The 18,746-nt window shown below is 38.9% G+C and overlaps 1 protein-coding gene across 5 annotated transcripts in view; it reads left to right on the forward strand.

The window, feature by feature from the left end:
* The window catches only part of NYAP2 (neuronal tyrosine-phosphorylated phosphoinositide-3-kinase adaptor 2), a 332,390-nt gene that overhangs the window by 245,266 nt on the left and 68,378 nt on the right, over positions 1-18,746 (forward strand). For all 5 annotated transcript variants that reach the window (XM_030802950.1, XM_030802949.1, XM_030802952.1 and 2 more), the window contains one exon: positions 12,472-12,575. In XM_030802950.1, the coding sequence (XP_030658810.1) occupies positions 12,472-12,575 (104 nt within the window). The remainder of the gene's footprint in view (positions 1-12,471; positions 12,576-18,746) is intronic.

The raw sequence follows: 18,746 nt of genomic DNA on the forward strand, positions 1-18,746 counted from the left end.
AAAGACATTATAAAATAGAAGACTCTGTCTTGAATTATGCTAGGGGTTGACAGAGACTAGTTCTGGAAGTTTTGTAATCGGCCCAGAATACGTATCAAATAATATGTTTATTGCCATCTACTGTCCAACACAGGAACTGCAATCCCTCAAACACACACACACACACACACACACACACACACACCACACACACACACACACACACACAATTTTTTTGTTGTTGTTGTTAAGGTTATAAAGTACTTAGTTGAAAACTCATCATGTAGGCCAGGTGCGGTGGCTCCCGTCTGTAATCCTAGCACTTTGGGAGGCCGAGGTGGGTGGATCACGAGGTCAGGAGTTCAAGACCAGCCTGGCCTACATGGTGAAACCCCGTCTCGGCTAAAAATACAAAAATTAGCTGGGCATGGTGGCACGTGCCTGTAATCCCAGCTACTCAGGAGGCTGAGGCAGGAGAATTGCTTGAACCAGGATCCGGGAGCAGAGGTTGCAGTGAGCCAAGATCGCGCCACTGGATTCCGGCCTGGGCTACAGAGCGAGACTCCATCTCAAAAAATAAAGAAAACTAGTCAATGTATTTTAGACTCTTTTTTCCTGGAAACATGGGGAAGGTGAACAGATGGAGAAACATGGCTTTTTATCCATGTGAAACATGCAAATCATCTTTTAGAGTGGCCTTGTTCTTTAAAATATTATTTAGAATAATTCAATCAGTAAATGCTTAATGAGTCCTTATCAAGGATCAGTTATCATGTTACTCAGGGAACTATACTGAGGAAAGAGACAGACATGGTTCCTGCTTTCAAAGAGCATGGAGTTTAGTAGAGGAAGAAAGGGAAGGAAGGACCAAGTGTACCGGGCGGAGTGAAGTAGCGTGATTAAAATCCTACAGTAAGAGAAGGCAGGGAGCTTAGGATAACCTGGTGCAGCGTGCTGGGGGCAAGGCTACTGATGAGGCTGGTTGTATAAGCTGAGCTGTGTGTACCATTGTGTGGAAGTGGTGTGTAATTTATTATAAGCAGGGAAGCTAAAAGATCAGATTGACCCCCGAATAATAAAAACTACTAGCATTTCTTGAGATTTTAGTACATGCTTTTTGCCTTGGAAAAATCTTAACATGTATTATTTTATTTAATTCTTACAGCAATCCTGTGAACTAGGTCCCTTTATTTCTCCCATTTTATCTGTGAACAAACAGTTCTAGAGAGGTCAAGCAAATTTCTCCTGGTCGTTCAGCTAGGAAGTGATGAAAGTTTAGCAGACCTTGTGAAAAGATATACCTCTTTCCCAAAAGCTCCAGCAGAAGGATGAAAGCCACTCTCATTGACAGACTTGGGTCACATGTCCATCCCCGTACCAGTCAATGAGACCAAGGGGATAGAATGATTGATTGGACAGACTTGAGTCATGTGGCCACTTCTGGAGCTAGAGTTGAAGTCAGCTCTTACTACAGAACCATAAGAACTAAGATAACTGGTGATACTGTTCTCTGAAGAAAAATCAAATTACTATTCCAGAAAAAGAGGAAATGGATTTTAGACAGAGAAAAATGACAGATGACCATTACCCCTCCTAAATGTGTATTTTTAAATAAATTTGTATGGGTGTTTAAAAACAATTTACTACCAAAACTTTTATCAACAGCATTAGAACATTTGAACAAATAGCAAACTTGAGTTACGCATAATTCTATCAACATTGTTACTAAAAAACAAATACACAAACAAAAACAAAAATGCTGACCAGAAAAGAGGAGTAAAAGAAATGACCTTAATAAACTAGCTCACGATTAATCAAGAGTATCTTTGAGGTCATTCAATTATTTTAACACATTTCATTTACTAGCATCAAAGAATCAATAAGTAGAACCTTTGAATTTGCTTCTTGTTATAGATGATAAAAAATCCCCCAAGAGTTTTTATAACTTCCCTCAGGTCTCATGGGCAGAGAACAGTTTTTTTTGGATTTTGTCACAGAGATTTTTCCAGGAAAGCATTTCCTAACTGGTGGTTCCCAAATCCCTTGAAATTTTCAAAGGATTTCCCATGTTCCTTGTGCTTAAACATGGCATTTTCCTATGTTTTATTGTTTGTTTTAAAATACACAAGTGGCAAATTAATTGTTTAAAAAATTACCTTTTTAATAGAGCTCTTTGGGATCAGACTGTGTAAAGCAATGATTCTCAAACTCTGGCTTTGGGGACAGACTGTGTAAAGCAATGATTCTCAAACTCTGGCCTCAGGACACCTTTTGTTCTTAAAATTATTGAGGACCCCAAAGACCTTCCTTTATGAGAATTAAGTATAATAACATTTATCATATTACAAATTAAAATTGGAAACTTAAAATATCTAGTAATTAAAAATTTAACAAACCCATAGTATATTAACATAAATAACATTTTTCTCAAAAAATAACTATTTTCTAAAACTGTAACAAATGGCGAGCAGGTTGAACTTGTTTTACATTTGTGAGAATCTTTTTAATGTCTGACTCAACAGAACATAGACAGCATTTCTTATCTTTTTTGTATTCAATCTATTGTAATATCTTGCTTTCGTTAAATATATCAAGAAAATCTCTCCTTATACAGATGTGTAGTTGAAAAGTGAGAAATACTTAAATAGCTTGTTTATATAATTGTGGATATTCTTTTTTAACACCATTCCAAAATTAAATGATTAGTAGTTTCTTAAAGGTTAGTTGCAATGTTAGCTGTATATCAATAAACTCATCATGCTGTCTTACATTTAAATCTATTGCTCTATCTTGAACTGTAAAATGCAGTGTTTCACCCATTATGATTTATAACATCGTGCATTTAGAAAATAGCAGTTCATTACGTCATGTGAATCTTCCATGTGTTGACACATTTTGTTATAAAAATCAGTATATCACATTTGTTAATATCACTAGTGATCTCATAAAAACAGCCTTTAAGTGTTAGGATAATCTCAAGCTCACAGTGATGGGTAAACCTTTTCCAAAATTTTAATTTTGCTTGAAAGCTCAAATTTATTATTGTCAACAAATGCCGTCAGTTGCCTTCTTTGAAGAAATAGACTCACTCCATTCATTTTTAAAAAAGAAAATCTGCCAAATATTCAAGTCTATGTGTTAGTAGAAAACAAATACTAGTATAGCTTAGTGCTGCTCCTTTGATGTGTGAAAGTGACAGCAGATTTATCCATTGCTTTGAGACTTTCAGTACATTTGTCAATACAGTCAAAAAGCAAATAACATCTTAATATTTTTATGAAATAGTTCTGACCTTATGCTCTGTCCCCCAAAGCATCTTAGAGACCCCTAGAACTTCTGCTATAAAGTGAACAAGCATAACCACTACTGGAGATCAGGTTGAAGTTCTCTGCCATGGAGGATTTGAGTGTGTACAGTCTTAGATTAGGCTTATTCATAGCCAGACATTGCTTAGTTTATATCTATAATTGTCAGTTGGCTCCAAGCAAAAGTATAAGAAACATGGCCATTGAAATAGAACATAGTAATGAGGACCATCAATGTTATAACTGGTCACACTCTCTCTCAAAATGTTTGCTCTTTAACAAAGTACAAAATTCAATGGTATAAAGGGGAAATACCATTAGTATTATATCCAGTTTTGATTTTCACTTATTAGGAGTAAAGAGCTGCCACATCACAAGGTGGGTTATCTACAAAATACAACCTTGGCATTTCCTTTTTATGATTTTGTTATTTAGAAGCAAAATATAATATATTTTTAAATACGTCAAGTGATTTGTCATGCATTCATTTATAATGTCAGCTGGCAAAAGGATTTTGTTTGTTTCTGTATTGTATTTTTGATGCCGTAAAACAAAGTGAAATTTCTGTCTCCATGGTAATATGCATTTGATCCTTTACAACTATGATACGACTTTTTGAGTTTATATTGAAGCTGATGGATTTTCCTTATGTAATGATTTTTAAAATAATTAAGCAGCATGATTTACTTGTTAAGTGGAAACTATGTTGTTTTTTCATATATACTTTAATTCACTTTTAATGTGAAAAAAGTGTTTTTTAAAAATAAAAGCACGTTTTCATATTCAGCTAAAGTGATGAATATCCCAAGGTGTTTTAGAAAGTATATATTATTATGAAAGAGGCTGTCAAATAAAAAAAGATTAATGCTTCACTGCACTATGTTGCTTTGGATGAAACCAGCTATGCATTGCAGCATCTTGGGCATCCCTGTGTTTTAAGTAATATGATTTATATGCTCTGTACGTAAAAGATGGAAGACAAGGAATATAATGAGTACATGGGATCATGAGCTGCCACTACATTGCCACCTTACTTTTCTCTGGGTTTTAGCTCTTCAGCAGAATTCTAGTATTCCCCAAAAGAATCATCAATTATTCCAACATCAATAGTTTTACTATCTAACCCTTCTGTCCTAAATAACACTAGGACCTCAATCCATGGCTGCAGGATACTGGGCATCATTCACAGCTATGCAAATCTCAGCTGTCCCCCCAGAGGAAAACTTCTTGGAAAGCTGAGGGGTGGGGATGGGGGAGTGGAGAGAGAGAGAGAGAGAGAGAGAGAGAAGCTACTCCCAAGATAGATTCTTGCATCCTGTTGATTTTCTTTCCTTTCTCCACAGTCACAAAATGATCACAGCAGTTATCAGATTAGTTTTATCTTTTCATCTCCATAGTCACCATGCCTAGGTCTACCAGCTTTTCAGAGATCTATAAAATATTTAATATTTTTAAAAAATCACAGCACCAAAATTCCAAAACTGCCACATTCACATTAATGTTTAAATCTGTAAAAAAGTGTGACATAGTTCAACATAATTGTTAAACTTAGTATTAAAACAATTCCATTAAATTTTGAAATAATCTCTAGACTACATTGTCAAATACCGTAAGAGTTCCTGGCCGGGCACGGTGGCTCAGGCTTGTAATCCCAGCACTTTGGGAGTCCGAGGCGGGCGGATCACGAGGTCAGGAGATCAAGACCACGGTGAAACCCCGTCTCTACTAAAAATACAAAAAAACTAGCCGGGCGTGGTGGCGGGCGCCTGTAGTCCCAGCTACTCTGAGAGGCTGAGGCAGGAGAATGGCGTGAACCCGGGAGGCGGAGCTTGCAGTGAGCCGAGATTGCGCCACTGCACTCCAGCCTTGGCGACAGAGCAAGACTCCGTCTCCAAAAAAAAAAAAAAAGAATTCCTGAGTGTGCATGATTACTGTTTAGAAGTCATAGCCAATTATAATTAATTGGATTACTCACAGTCTAACAATTTCAAAAAATATATAAAAATTCAAATTCAGGAAAAAAATTACATTTCGTATAGGACACAAGGGCATCTTACTATGTTCACCTTGATGTGTGATGGGAGCCTCAAACAAAGTGTTCAGAATGCTGGAAATTGTTAATATAGTCCTGGCGAAACTGCCTCTTTGGAATCAGGCGCCAGTTTTTCTCAAATAGCACATGTGTTATTAAAAAAAAAAAAAAAAAGTCTTTTCCAGAAATTAGAGTTTGCAATGGGCATACTTTGGTGTATGGTGTATTTAAAAAAAAAAAAAGCCACTCTGTGACTTCTGTGTAACCCAAATCATTGATTAGAAACTTTCAGCATTATTAGCTACTTAGGGGAGTCATTATGTCTTCGCTAGTATAGCAAAAATGTTATCTATTGAAAAAATGGAAAAAAATGTGTCCTCAGAATTTGACTGATTTTAGTTCTTTAACGCTAGATGAAATTGTTCTTTTGTGTATGAAAATGCACCAATCTTATATGGTTATGCAAATACAGTGGTTGAGAATGGTCATTTGTCTTTTTTTCTGGAAACAAATAGAACTCCAATACTCACAGTAATAGCAGCCGATGCCATGGAGATGATTCTGTAACAATACTAATGACATAATCCTGAACAAAAATTCAATTCTCCTTGAGGGAAAGATAAGAAATGATTGTCTTTTTTTAAAAAAGCAACAAAAGTTTACTAGGAACAAAAAGAAAGTCCAGGCACGGTTCCTCATGCCTGTAATCCCAACAGTTTGGGAGGCCAAGGTGGGCAGATCACCTGAGGTCAGGGGTTCGAGACCAGCTTGGCCAACATGGTGAAACCCTGTCTCTGCTAAAAATACAGAAGATTCGCCGTCCATGGTGGCAGGCGCCTGTAGTCTCAGCTACTCTGGAAGCCAAGGCAAAAGAATCACTTGAACCCGGAAGGTGGAGGTTGCAGTGAGCGGAGATCACATCACTGCACTCCACCCTGGGCAGAAAAAAAAAAAAAAAAGAAGAAGAAGAAAGCTAACTAATAAATTACATAGTCCTACTGGTACCTACTTAGTACAATTGATGATGGTGAGTTACAGACCTGGAAACATCTCATTGTATTGTCTTGGTAATGGTTTACTCAAAGGAGTTAAAATGACTGTGTTCCTCTCTCCTTCTCTCCTTCCTTCCCTCCTTTCCTTTCTTTTTTCTTCTTTCTTCCTTTTCCTTCCTCTCTGTTTCCCTCCTCCACTGCCTTTCTCTCTCTCTCTCTCTCTCTCTTTCTGAATCAACCTCTTTCTCATTTTTTTCTTATTCTCTTTACACTTGATCTTCACTAAATTGCACAAGTGAGTCAACTTTTACTTCTGGGATGATACGAGAGGAGTTTTCAAAGGAAGAAATTTTTCCTTGGACTTAGGAAGAACAAGTGCCTTCTAGTTAATAATTCATCTCTTAGTTGGGTGAATTTTCCTTGGGGTAGGAAAGCTCTGTCTTAGATCTCTTTCCAGGCATGTGCCCATTGTTGGTGGACCCCAAAATTCTTGGCAATTATTCTATTAAAATTCAGGATCAAAACTTATTGTCCAGTGTCATGACTCCTCAGCCTCACCGTTCAAGTCTCAAAGAGCATTGCATTTCCAAAGGTAGGTGAGCCAAACATTGCATTTAGATGTTACAGGCCTAAAGGAACTGTGAGAGGCTTGATTTGAATCTTTTCTAGAATTTTCAGGATTGCTTCAGATAATTCTTTTGGTCAAAGGTAGGTGAGCTGAACAATTGCACTTTGATGTCACAGGCCTAAAGGATCTCTGAAAGGCATGGTTATAATTAGGATATTTTCTAGGATTTTCATGATTGCTTTAGATAATTCTTTTTGGTCAAAGAAACCTTGGTGGATGCAACCTTGTAAGGATTTGTTTCATCAGCCTGGTCTCAGAAACACCATAAGAAATTCCAAATGCATTTATGTTAGGAATCATGTGAAACTGAAAGAAGAGCCAAAATAAGTGAGATAAACAAAAATCTCACCATTTAAAAAATATTCCTGCTGGCTGGGCATGGTGGCTCACGCCTATAATCCTAGCACTTTGGGAGGCCAAGGCGGGCAGATCACCTGAGGTCAGGAGTTTGAGACCAGCCTGACCAACATGGAGAAAACCTGTCTCTACTAAAAATACAAAATTAGCCAGGCGTGGTGCTGCCTGCCTGTAATCCCAGCTACTCAGGAGGCTGAGGCAGGAGAATCGCTTGAACCTGGGAGGCAGAGATTGTGGTGAGCCAAGATTGCGCCATTGCACTCCAGCCTGGGCAACAAGAGCAGAACTCCGTCAAAAAAAAAGTTCCTGCCACGTGATACCATTAAGCAGCAGTGTTACAGAGTGTATGTTGTGTGTGTGTGTCTGTGTGTATCTGCCTGTGTATGTATGTGTACATTGTGAATATATGGTAATGATCTTACTCTAACCCTGCATGTGGAGTCATATTCCATGCTGGGATCGAACATTAGACCACTGGATGACCTGACTCTAGAACTAGCCCACACAGGGTACTTGGCTAATAGTTTAATTTGCCATGTTCAATGGGTGGTTAGCGATTTAGATTGCAGTGCCTACTGGGGCTTGATGAACCTAGACATGATCTGGAGTGGCATCCTATGGGGGTAGAGCAAGACGTTCCCAGGTCATGGTGAAATTTGGAGTTTGCTTGGATTTTGGTGAGGCGTAGTCTGTGCATTGGAGATAATGTTGTCTGCAATGAAAACAGGTTTGGTCTGACCAGAAGCCAATAAAAGGGGAAATTAATCTTTAGGTACCTTAGGTGATATAAAAGCCTTTGATCTGGTTAGATAATCTTTTTTCATCAGATGATAATATCTTCAACATAAACTGGAAAAAATCTCTATAGTAAATAATTATTATTTGTCATCCTTTTCTAGGGAGAAAAATACGGAATTTTCTCATTCCATGTGACCAAATGTGCTAAGCTAGTCATGGCATGTATGGAAACATTGGCTTATTATGGAAACATGTCAACCAGGGTTCTGACGGATGCTTTGCTTGTTGTTTTATATAATAAAGGATGATTCCTTAAGGCATGCAAGGATTTAGGCATCCTGGGAAATGAGGTTAATTTATAAGTTACCAGGATATTGTATCTATGTCATCATATGATACACTTTTGTTTAAACAGCCTCAGAGAGAATCCAGTGGTATTTTCAAGAATGGGTTGGCAGACATTAAACACCCGCACAAAATCAAGGGAGAATTTTCAAATGCCGTGCCTCCTCTGCAGGACCCCAGAGGGTCACATCCCCTCTAACTGGAATCACTACCTTAGTAAGTAGGGGAGAGAGGCTTGAAACTAGGTCTTATATTCTTTGTTATGTCATTGCCTCCTTGCTTTGAGGAGTTGCAGTGACCTTCTCTAGGTTAATCTGAGTATCTTCAGTGAAAGAAAAATACATAATAATTGAATGCTTATTGGGTGGTTCCTACCAGCAAAAATGCTGAAAACCACAACAAGCAGTGCCAATGCTGTCTAAGTGATAAGGCAGTTCAGAAGAGAGAAAGAAGAAAACAAGATCACAGGATGCTTTACAATAAAAGTACACTTTGAACTAGGTCTTAGAAAATGGTGAGATATGGTTTGATTAAAGTCCATGCTTGCCAACAACTTGAGGTGAAAGGTGAAGAATCAAAAGTGAATACCAAGAGGGTAGATCAAATTATATATATGTATGTGTGCATACATATATATATGTGTGTGTGTATGTATGTGTGTATATATATGTGTGTGTGTATATATATATATATAATTTATTTTTTGAGATGGAGTTTTGCTCTTGTTGCTGGAGTGCAATGGCATGGTCTTGACTCAGTGCAACCTCTGCCTCCTGGGTTCAAGTGATTCTCCTGCCTCAGCCTCCTGAGTAGCTGGGATTACAGGCATCCACCACCAAGCCTAGCTAATTTTTGTATTTTTAGTAGAGATAGGGTTTCACCATGTTGGCCAGGCTAGTCTCGAACTCCTGACCTCAGGTGATCTGTCTGCCTTGGCCTCCCAAACTGCTGGGATTACAGGTGTGAGTCACTATGCCCGGTCCAAATTGTGTATATTTTAGGAAGCAAGCAGCAGTGGAAAATAGAGTGGACCTGATCAGATGGAGCCAGGTCACAGAGGATCTCTGGAAAGTAGGCAGTTTTTCACGATAATAAATATGGAATAATTGAACATTTTTGAACAAGATGAGTGGCCTAAAGTATCTAGGAAACACAGTCTGCATCACGTCCAACTTAGATTTGAGCAGAGAGATTATGGGTATGTTTCTGAGATGAGTTAACTACAAGAGCCATTGCAAGGGGGAGAAAAAGCAAATTCCGACAGGACTAAATTTATAGAGAGAGGAAAAGAAAACTCTGAACTGAAAAAGTACAAGATCTGGACCCTAAGCCTTTCAGAAAATGGAGGTGATGTTTCTACTATACATAGGAAAAGTAGAAGGAAGATCCAAGATATTGAGAAGAAGCTGGAACTTGGTTTGCATCCTGAAGCAATGTAGACAGCCTAGGGACCAGGAAGCACAGGGGCTCAAAATCAAACAGGAGCATGGGAAGGGGACAGAGCTATGGGAACCTGCATGTGACTCCAAGGGAAAACACTATCTTTGAAACCATGAGAATGCTGATGTTCTTAAGAGAGGTGCGGAGGGAAAGGCCAAGCAAGAGAGAAGTTGATAAAGCTAAAAGGACATTGGGTTGAGAGAGAGGTGAAGGAATGTATATCATAGGTGGAAAGGGAGTCATTTTCCAGAAAGAGAATGTAGTTGGTTTCATTAAAAGTAGAAGGAGGAATAGAGGTAAGAGTCACTATGCACGTACTTGTGCAAGTGCATGGGTACGTGTGTGTATGTGTGTAGGGGGTGAAAGCCAACATTCACTAAAAGCACTTGCTATGTGTCTGGTGTTTTTCTATGAATTTTGCATGTAATTCAGTTTATCTGTTTACTTAGCACTAGGTCAACTCTTCTCCACTAACTTGGAAACCAGGATATTTCACTATTACTATTTCCTTATAATATGCAAGCAGTAAATTCTGAAATGCTTTTGACTTCTGGATCAGTTGGAAAGTAAGTCTGTGGATCCAGGATCCTTCCCACTTCAGATTTTGCTGCCCATTCAGTCCTGTTGGCAGGTGTTAATTACTGCAGCTTCTTCAGGGTCTCTCCTCCCCTGCTCCCCAGAACACAGTGAATACCCTGATAAATGATACCACAGCACCCTCTACTTCCTTCTAACATATTTCCTAATTTTTGGCAAATGATTTTAGGTTTAATGTCTCACCCCTGAGAATACATAAACGTCATTAGAATATGCAGTCTCCAACTCCTGGGCTCAAGTGATCCACCCGCATCAGCCCCACAAAGCACTGAGATTATAGACATAAGCCATTGTGCCTGGCCCATCATTTGTTGTTTAACGTCTATGTTTAATGCATGGACTGTGCACTCCTTTAGGACAATATTGGGATTTTGGTCACCACTCTCTGGCAAGTTCCTGGCACATAGTAGGCATAAAATACATAGATGCCGAATGTTGAGTAAGTGACTAAATTCATTTTATTTTAGAAGAACTAAAACTTAAATAATGAAAACAATTGTCTAAGATCATACACCTAGCAGAGTCAGATTCAAAATTAGCTCTAAGTCCAAACCTTGTTTATTGTCCTTTATTGTTTTCCTCTAAATCAGAAGTACAGAGAAAATACTATTTGATTTGCCAAGAAAGAAAACCATTAGTTCCCTTAGGAGAATAATTTTAATAGAGAGGTGAAGCATTGTTGAATAGGTGGAAACAGGACTGAGAGAGGAAAGGTGCATATGAGTGAGAGTGTATGAGTCTGTGTGTAAGTAGGCGTAAGCTTACTCATCTGTGTGTCTGCATGTTGTGTCTGAGAGGGGTTGGGACTGGAGGAGTGGAAGGCAATTGATGGAAACTGAAGTTGGCAGTGAACCATTCATGCAATGCAGATATAGTCAATGCTTTTCTCTGAAGCGCGATTCATATAGAAATGGCATAAGGATAGTGCACCTCCCCAGTGTGAGCAACACATTTTCTTTCCTTCCAACAGAATTGGGCACATTCTGGTTCTCTGGCACGTGTGTCAGTTCTCAGTACCGTAGTTACGTCATATCATTTGAAGCGAGTTGTTCGATGAGTTTAATTTTTAGGTCAAGTTTATAAAGGCTTTTTGAAAAGCACTTGTTTACTTATTAGGCAAAGACTGAACTTGGAGAACCTTAGGTTTCTAATTTGTAAGTTGAGGGTATTGATAGCTAACTCTGCAGCTCCAAAGAGGGTTCTTAGGATTAGGGATAATTTAGGTATAACTCCTCACAGAAGCTGGAATGTACTAGGCATTCAAAAACCAACAGCTCACATTGAAGTTTGTGATAAAGTAAAAATGTCCATTTTTCTATCTATGACTTCTCTTTCCTTTGTCAAATATCTTCAGATATGTCTTTAAATTCATCATCTCTACCTCCCAAATATCCTGTACTTTCCGGATGAAGGGAACTCTTTCAGTCCTCAAATTGTAATCTCTAAAGCATCCTGTCAGTGGCCTAGGCATCTAATTTGGACTTCTCAAATTAGAGAAAAGGTAGAAGAAAGCTTTTTAAGTTGGAAAGATAATATTATGAAAGATAGCAAAAGTCTTGGAAGACAGTTATAAAATTTAATGAAAATCAAGATGAGTTGAAGAAATGTTACATTGAAAACATGATGATAGTATTCATGGAAGGAAGGAAAACAGAACATTTGGAGAAGGGAGATAAGACATTTTAGGACAGAGAAATTCTATGGACCAAAGCTAAAAGTGAAACATTCAAAATAGTCATGGTACTTGCTTGTTCTCCTAATGGGTTGTTGTTGCTCCAGGGATGACTCCACAGAAACCAACCCTAAGTGGGGTAAAATGTGCAAGGGCACAAGGCCTGTGCTTCTGAGATTTGTTCCCCAGAAGCTGATCTGGGAATAAAGCTCGTTTTAGAGTCAACTGTTATGAAAGTGTTTTATAACCTGCTAATTATTAACAAACATCAGGAGCATTTTGTATATTCCAGGAATAAGTAGCGAAATAAACAGGAAGACTGAAAAGCCACTTCATTATTCCAGATGTCAGTCAGCTAATATTGTGTCTTTTTCCCCTCTTTCCAGAGCCTAAAGTAAGCTGCAAATTAGGCCGGTCTGCGTCGACATCAGGTGTGCCTCCTCCATCAGTCACTCCTCTCAGGCAAACCAGTGACCTGCAACAGAGCCAGGTACCATCATCGTTAGCCAATCGTGATTGACTTCCTGTGATGCAACTTGCCAAATGCTTCCCACCTCTGTCTGTCCTGTTGCTGTAGACAACTTTCGCATTTGCTTTTATTTTTCTATGTGTGTATGGGTTGGGGGATGTGGGGGATGAGTTCTGGCAGTCTGTGTTTTCATTTGAAAAAGAATGTCTTTCTTCCTTGTGATTGGTGGTGAAACTTTCTTTGCTGTTTGTTACCAAATCGTTTTTGTCTCTGGTTTCCATCATTCTGTAATATAAATGTAGTAAACTTGTACTATATGTATTGGCTTAGTGGTTATTTTTTAAATTCTTTCTCTCTTTCATGTTTTGTGTACTTTTATACTGTCTCTGAAAATTTATCAATCTTTGATAAATTTATCTACTTTGTTTTATGTATATTTCTTTTTAAATGTTTTGTCCAGAACACTTGCACAGATGTTGTCAATGAATTTGTACGTATTTCTTAGCTCTTATCCTATTATACTGTAATATTTCTGGTGGTTTTATTTTTATTTAGCTTGGAGCATGACTGTAAGACACTGTTGAATATTGATGTCCTTATAAATATTCATATCCCGATTCATTTGGATTGAGTATGGCAGCTAGTCTTTCTTCTTTCTTAGGCTATAGAGACAAATTGATTGGCCAGATAATCTAGATATTTAACAAAAACTGCAAACTAATAAGGCAACCTTTAAAAAAATGACTTTTCTCTCTTATACCAACAATATAAGAAATGTTCTCAGAAAGGGAATGTAAGTGCTCATGCATGGTAAATGAGATCTCAATTATCACTTGGAGAAAAGAGACAAGAAATAAAGCATAAACTGAAATATCATTTAATCCTTTACAGCATAATATGTTGCTCTGATGTTCATTTGGGTACATGGTTGTGGATGGGGAATTAGTATGGGGAAAACTCACTACACATAAATGTCCTATCTTTAGCTCACCCAATAGGAATTCAATACATTGACTTAATTTGTGAGGCTTAATTGTCATTACTGTTAAGTATTATGGGTGTTAAGTAGGGTGGTGTCATTCTGGAGTGGTTTTTCTCTGCTTCCTAGCTTCAATCTTTGCATTCATGAAACTCTTTTGAAATAGTACAACACTGATGTTACCTCCAAGGGAACTGCCCATTACTGATGAGCAAATTACCTATTCATCTATTATTTTAAATGTCAGGCTATTTTAAAAACATAACTAAGTAGAATAATTGCGTTTTTTTCTAATGAGAGACATTGTGCCTCTTAGTGTTTTTGTCTGACTTAAATATGCAAAAGAGTTGATTTATAAATATATGAGGTATCTGCAAATACAAGAAATGAGAGGCTTCTCTCAAGGGTATCTCAAGTACCATTTAGAATTTCTTGTGTCTTAATTTAAAATTTAAATGCCTTTATATAAATGTTAAATGCCTTTATAACTAAATGTACCAACTCAAACACTTTTTGGATATAAAAGAAGTAGAAACAGTAAGACACTGAAAAAAATAAATAAGATAAACTGCCAGCTTAGCTGATTAAAGCTATTCCAAAAATATTGTACTTACCAGCATTTAAAGCTTAAAAACATTGGGTATGAAAGAAGAGAAGTTTAGCTAATTGGCAGAGGATTACACTAATACAATCAAGTTTTCAAGTTTATGACCCTTGCTAGTATATTACCTTCAATATCTCAGAGAGGTTTTGTATTATTTGTTTTGCTTTTTTCCTAATTGTATTTATAGCTGTTTCACCTTAAGCCCCTTCAAACTCTCAATGAAAGCAGGTTCATGGGATAAACTTCCAGAAAAAGACAAGGTATACCCTTTGTGCCTTTGCATTATCAACTCTTTGCTCACCTGATGGGAAGTTCTTCGTTTTTCAAAATGTAGCAAGGGAGAAAGCCCAGGACGCGTTTATATGCTGTTAGTTTCCTTACCTACTGATAGAGATTCTGACACACAGTCAAATCATATATGGGCTGTCAGAGCTATAAATTAGAAGACTGGCCTCTAGGCTTCTCCTCTGTGACTTATGGCCAGTTGTAATATACATGCATTCCTATACTCTAGAGATGAAGTGGTAAGCATAGCTCATATGAACACTGCTCTGAACTCCTCTGACTTAGCATTCAACTTAAGTCAAGAAATACTTATTGGCCGGGTGCGGTGGCTCACGCCTGTGATCCCAGCACTTTGGGGGGCAAAGGTGGGTGGATCACAAGGTCAAGAGATCGAGACCATCCTGGCTAACTGGTGAAACCCCGTCTTTACTAAAAATACAAAAAATTAGCCAGGCGTGTTGGCGGGCACCTGTAGTCCCAGCTACTCGGGAGGCTGAGGCAGGAGAATGTGGTGAACCTGGGAGGCGGAGCGTGCAGTGAGCCGAGATCACTCCACTGCATTCCAGCCTGGGCGACAGAGCAAGACTCCATCTCAAAAAACAAACAAACAAAAAAAAAAACTTATTGAAAGTCCTTTTCTCACCTACTTCCCATGCCCTCAACCATATTCTTAACTAAGATGTCTCTTTAAATTACAACGAGGATGGCACTGCCCTGTGCTCAGGCATGCAAGACAATGGTTAAAAAACATGTATAACTGTTGACTCTAACAATGACTACTCATACCTAAAAAAGGATAGGGAACACCTAGCATTATCAAACAAACAATCCCTCTAGTCACTTTTTAAGCAGTTTTTGCAACACCAAGACTCCTGGTAGTTATTAAAACCCAGAATTCTTAATAGGAGATTAATAGACTTCTTACTAGGAAAATCATTGGAATTCACGTGATCTATTTAAAACAAGCAAAAGGCCAGGTGCGGTGGCTCACACCTGTAATCCCAACATTTTGAGAGGCCGAGGCAGGTGGATCACCTGACATTAGGAGTTTAAGACCAGCCTGGCCAACATGGTGAAACCCCATCTCTACTAAAAATACAAAAAATTAGCTGGGCGTGGTGGCACACACCTGTAATCTCAGCTACTTGGGAGGCTGAGGCAGGAGGATCACCTGAACCCAGGAGGCAGAGGTTGCAGTGAGCTGAGATTGTGCCACTGCATTCCAGCCTGGGCAATAGAGTAAGACTCCGTCTCAAAAAAATAAAATAAAATAAAAAATAAATAAACAAAATCAGTCACTCGCCTCTAAATAATTCCAGTGGTGCTTGTCTGTGGAGGAATCTGGCCTTTCGAAGGCTGTGACATTTCAGCCACATTATTGGGTGTTACCCTTCGTACAAAAAGACCTGTGTTACTTCTCAGATTGTTGTTCTCATCCCATCTTTGTTCAGTTTTCTTGGTCCTAGTTTGTCACTCACTGTTTCGTATCATGGTTGGAGCTGTCTAAGAAATGTTGTAGGTGGAGTTAGGTGGAAGTGCTTGACATTACTAAGGCAGAGATTCACAGAGGTGACCAAAGTGACTGGTCCCCATTCCCCATGGGCCTGGGGCCAATAGTGGCAGCCCACCACCAGAGTTTGTGTATAAACAAAGGGGAAGATATGTTTGCTTGCCTTTGAAATCAGTTTTAGCTTCAGGTAACTACAGCAAACACACGATCTGTAGAAATGTATAGTTGTATCTAACTGGAACTTCAAAATATGTAAGAGAAAATGGGAAATTCTGGAAAAAAGTATGAGTTCTAAAGCATTTAGAGTTTGCCCCAAAACACATATTATTCTCTGACACTTAGAGAGATATAAATAAGATTTTATTCTTTCTTAATTTGCTCCTGAGTAAATAGACTAGACATGGGGCAATCACGGACATTTTCTTGGAACTTCCTTGTAATGCAGCCATGTTTCTGCATTTACCTTCATAGAAATCTTTGGAAATCAGACTGAATTTTTGTGCCTACCATTAGAAAGTTAACTTATTTTCTCAGTTAAAAAAGTCAAACTGCACAGAGTCATGTATTAAACTTGGAGCAAGTTACTTTCTCTTTTGTATTCTCTGTAATAGAGTAGAAAGCCATGTACTCAGAAGAAAGAGATGGTGAATGCTCTTAGACACAGCAGATGGTGATGCTCATGTGATTCCTCCATCTCTGGCTGATCTCAGCCTCCTTCTTCAGTGACCCCATTGGAGACAGTGCCATCTACACTCTTGCTGCACAGGTGATGCTATAGCAGCTGATGCACAGGCCATATCAAAGCATGCTTTCCTGCAAGAATGGAGTGGCTAAGATGTGTCTCCAAACAGAACTGCAGCTCTCCTTGGAAAAATGTTCCCAAGACATGTTTGAATTCGTTTTTCTAGGAAGGAAGGAAATGAGAGCCACAACCTCCACTACACACACACACACACACACACACAAACACAATCTCACACTCACATTCACTGACACATAATTTTTTAATAGCAGATTCTCATGTCAAGGAATTACAAAGCTAAGGGTGACCCAAGTGTTGAACTGAAACCTCAACTTCTTCAGAGGCTTGTTTATCACTCTAAACTGAATTATCTCTGATCATCCTTGATTTGGGGGAGGGAGGTAAGAAAAGGTCACTTGTAATTTCCTTTGGATACACATTCCAAAGTTTGACAGACCAAATCTCTTTAGAAACCTACACAGAGTGCTTAGAAACCACATAGTGCGTTACCTCTGAAGCCATGATCTCTGGGGGTCCTGTGTTTCATGATATCTGCGTCATCACCACCCAGGACAAAACTTGCCCAGCCCAGTCCCTTCTGTATACTTAATAGCTGTTATCCAGGCTACTAAGCCCCGTTCCTTTCAACTTGCCTCTTCGGGATTACTTAGCAAATGCTTATTCCTTTTCATAGCAGCCCCCTGGCCTCTCACCAAGCTCCTAACTTCCCCTTTGCTTGACGACCTTGCAGGAGAATGAGAGTCTGCCCAGGCTGCCTCTGGAGCAGAGGCAGGTTCTCTCTTTCCATGGGCTCCACAGCTATGTCATTACATCAGCATCGGCCGGCAATCCTGGATAATGGAACATGTTAGGGGGTCCATAGCTTGATGCATATCTAGAGTGTATTTCTGAACATGCTCAGATGCCAGAATTGTTTTCTACAGACTTAAAAAAGAAGATAGACAACCCAAAGATAGGGATGTGGGGTCAGTACATGTGAAGACCAGGGTGAAGGACTTAGGTGAATTTCTTTGCCAGGACTGTGCTCAGTTCAGAGGTCTTCCTCCAATGCCCAGCGCAAAGTGGGGCACTTAGTCATCATTTGTTGACTTACTCAACATCTCTCTCTATAAACGTCTTTCTGTATATGCGCTTCAAAATTTTTTTTTCTCAAACAATTTGATTTTGTTCCTGTTCTTCAGTCCTTAATATTTCCAAAGCAGGGTCTGTGAGTTCTGAGCTTTCATTGAACTTTTCAGATAGTACATTTGCAGATAAAACATGCCTAGGAGCCTGGAGAGTGTGAGAAAGGCTAAAAACAAAGGGGGGCAGGAGAGTAAGGCCTAGAGTATGAAATGAGAAATCTAATTCCCTTTTTTTTTTGAGACGGAGTTTCACTCTTGTTGCCTAGGCTGGCGTGCAATGGTGCGATCTCAGCTCATTGCAACCTCTGCCTCCAGGTTCAAGCGATTCTCCTGCCTCAGACTCCTGTGTAGCTGAGATTACAGGCATCTGCCACCACACCAGGCTAATTTTTTGTGTGTTTTTAGTAGAGACAGGGTTTCACCATGTTGGCCAGGCTGGTCTCAAACTTCTGACCTCATGATCCACCTGCCTCAGCCTCCCAAAGTGCTGGGATTACAGGCATGAGCCACTGCACCCAACAGGAAATCTAATTTCATCTCCTGGGTGCCCACCCGAACTCTGAATAACGTAATCTTAAAGGCTGCAAAGCTGTAGTCTCATTTAATTTTTGCCTTCAATAGAATCAGGCAGAAAAACAAAAACAAGTCCTAAGGGCAATATGGGAAACCTCTTCCAATTTTGCTGTGAACCTAAAACCGCTCTAAAAAGAAAAGGAAAAGAAAAGTAAAAACAAAACCCAAAATACCGTAAAATGTAAGAGTAGAAAAACTTCAAAGATATTTTCTCTTTAGAATTCTCAGGCCACTATGAGCATAGAGATGACTTGTTTTGCCAAAGTCATGCAAGCTTTAGTTTAGCCCCTTGTCCTATAGGCCAAGGACATTTTACCTGATCACTTGGATACGTTGTCAAGTGTTTCCTACTTT

The sequence above is a fragment of the Nomascus leucogenys genome, chromosome 22a (genome assembly GCF_006542625.1).
Source record: "Nomascus leucogenys isolate Asia chromosome 22a, Asia_NLE_v1, whole genome shotgun sequence".
NCBI classification, from domain to species: Eukaryota; Metazoa; Chordata; class Mammalia; order Primates; family Hylobatidae; genus Nomascus; species Nomascus leucogenys.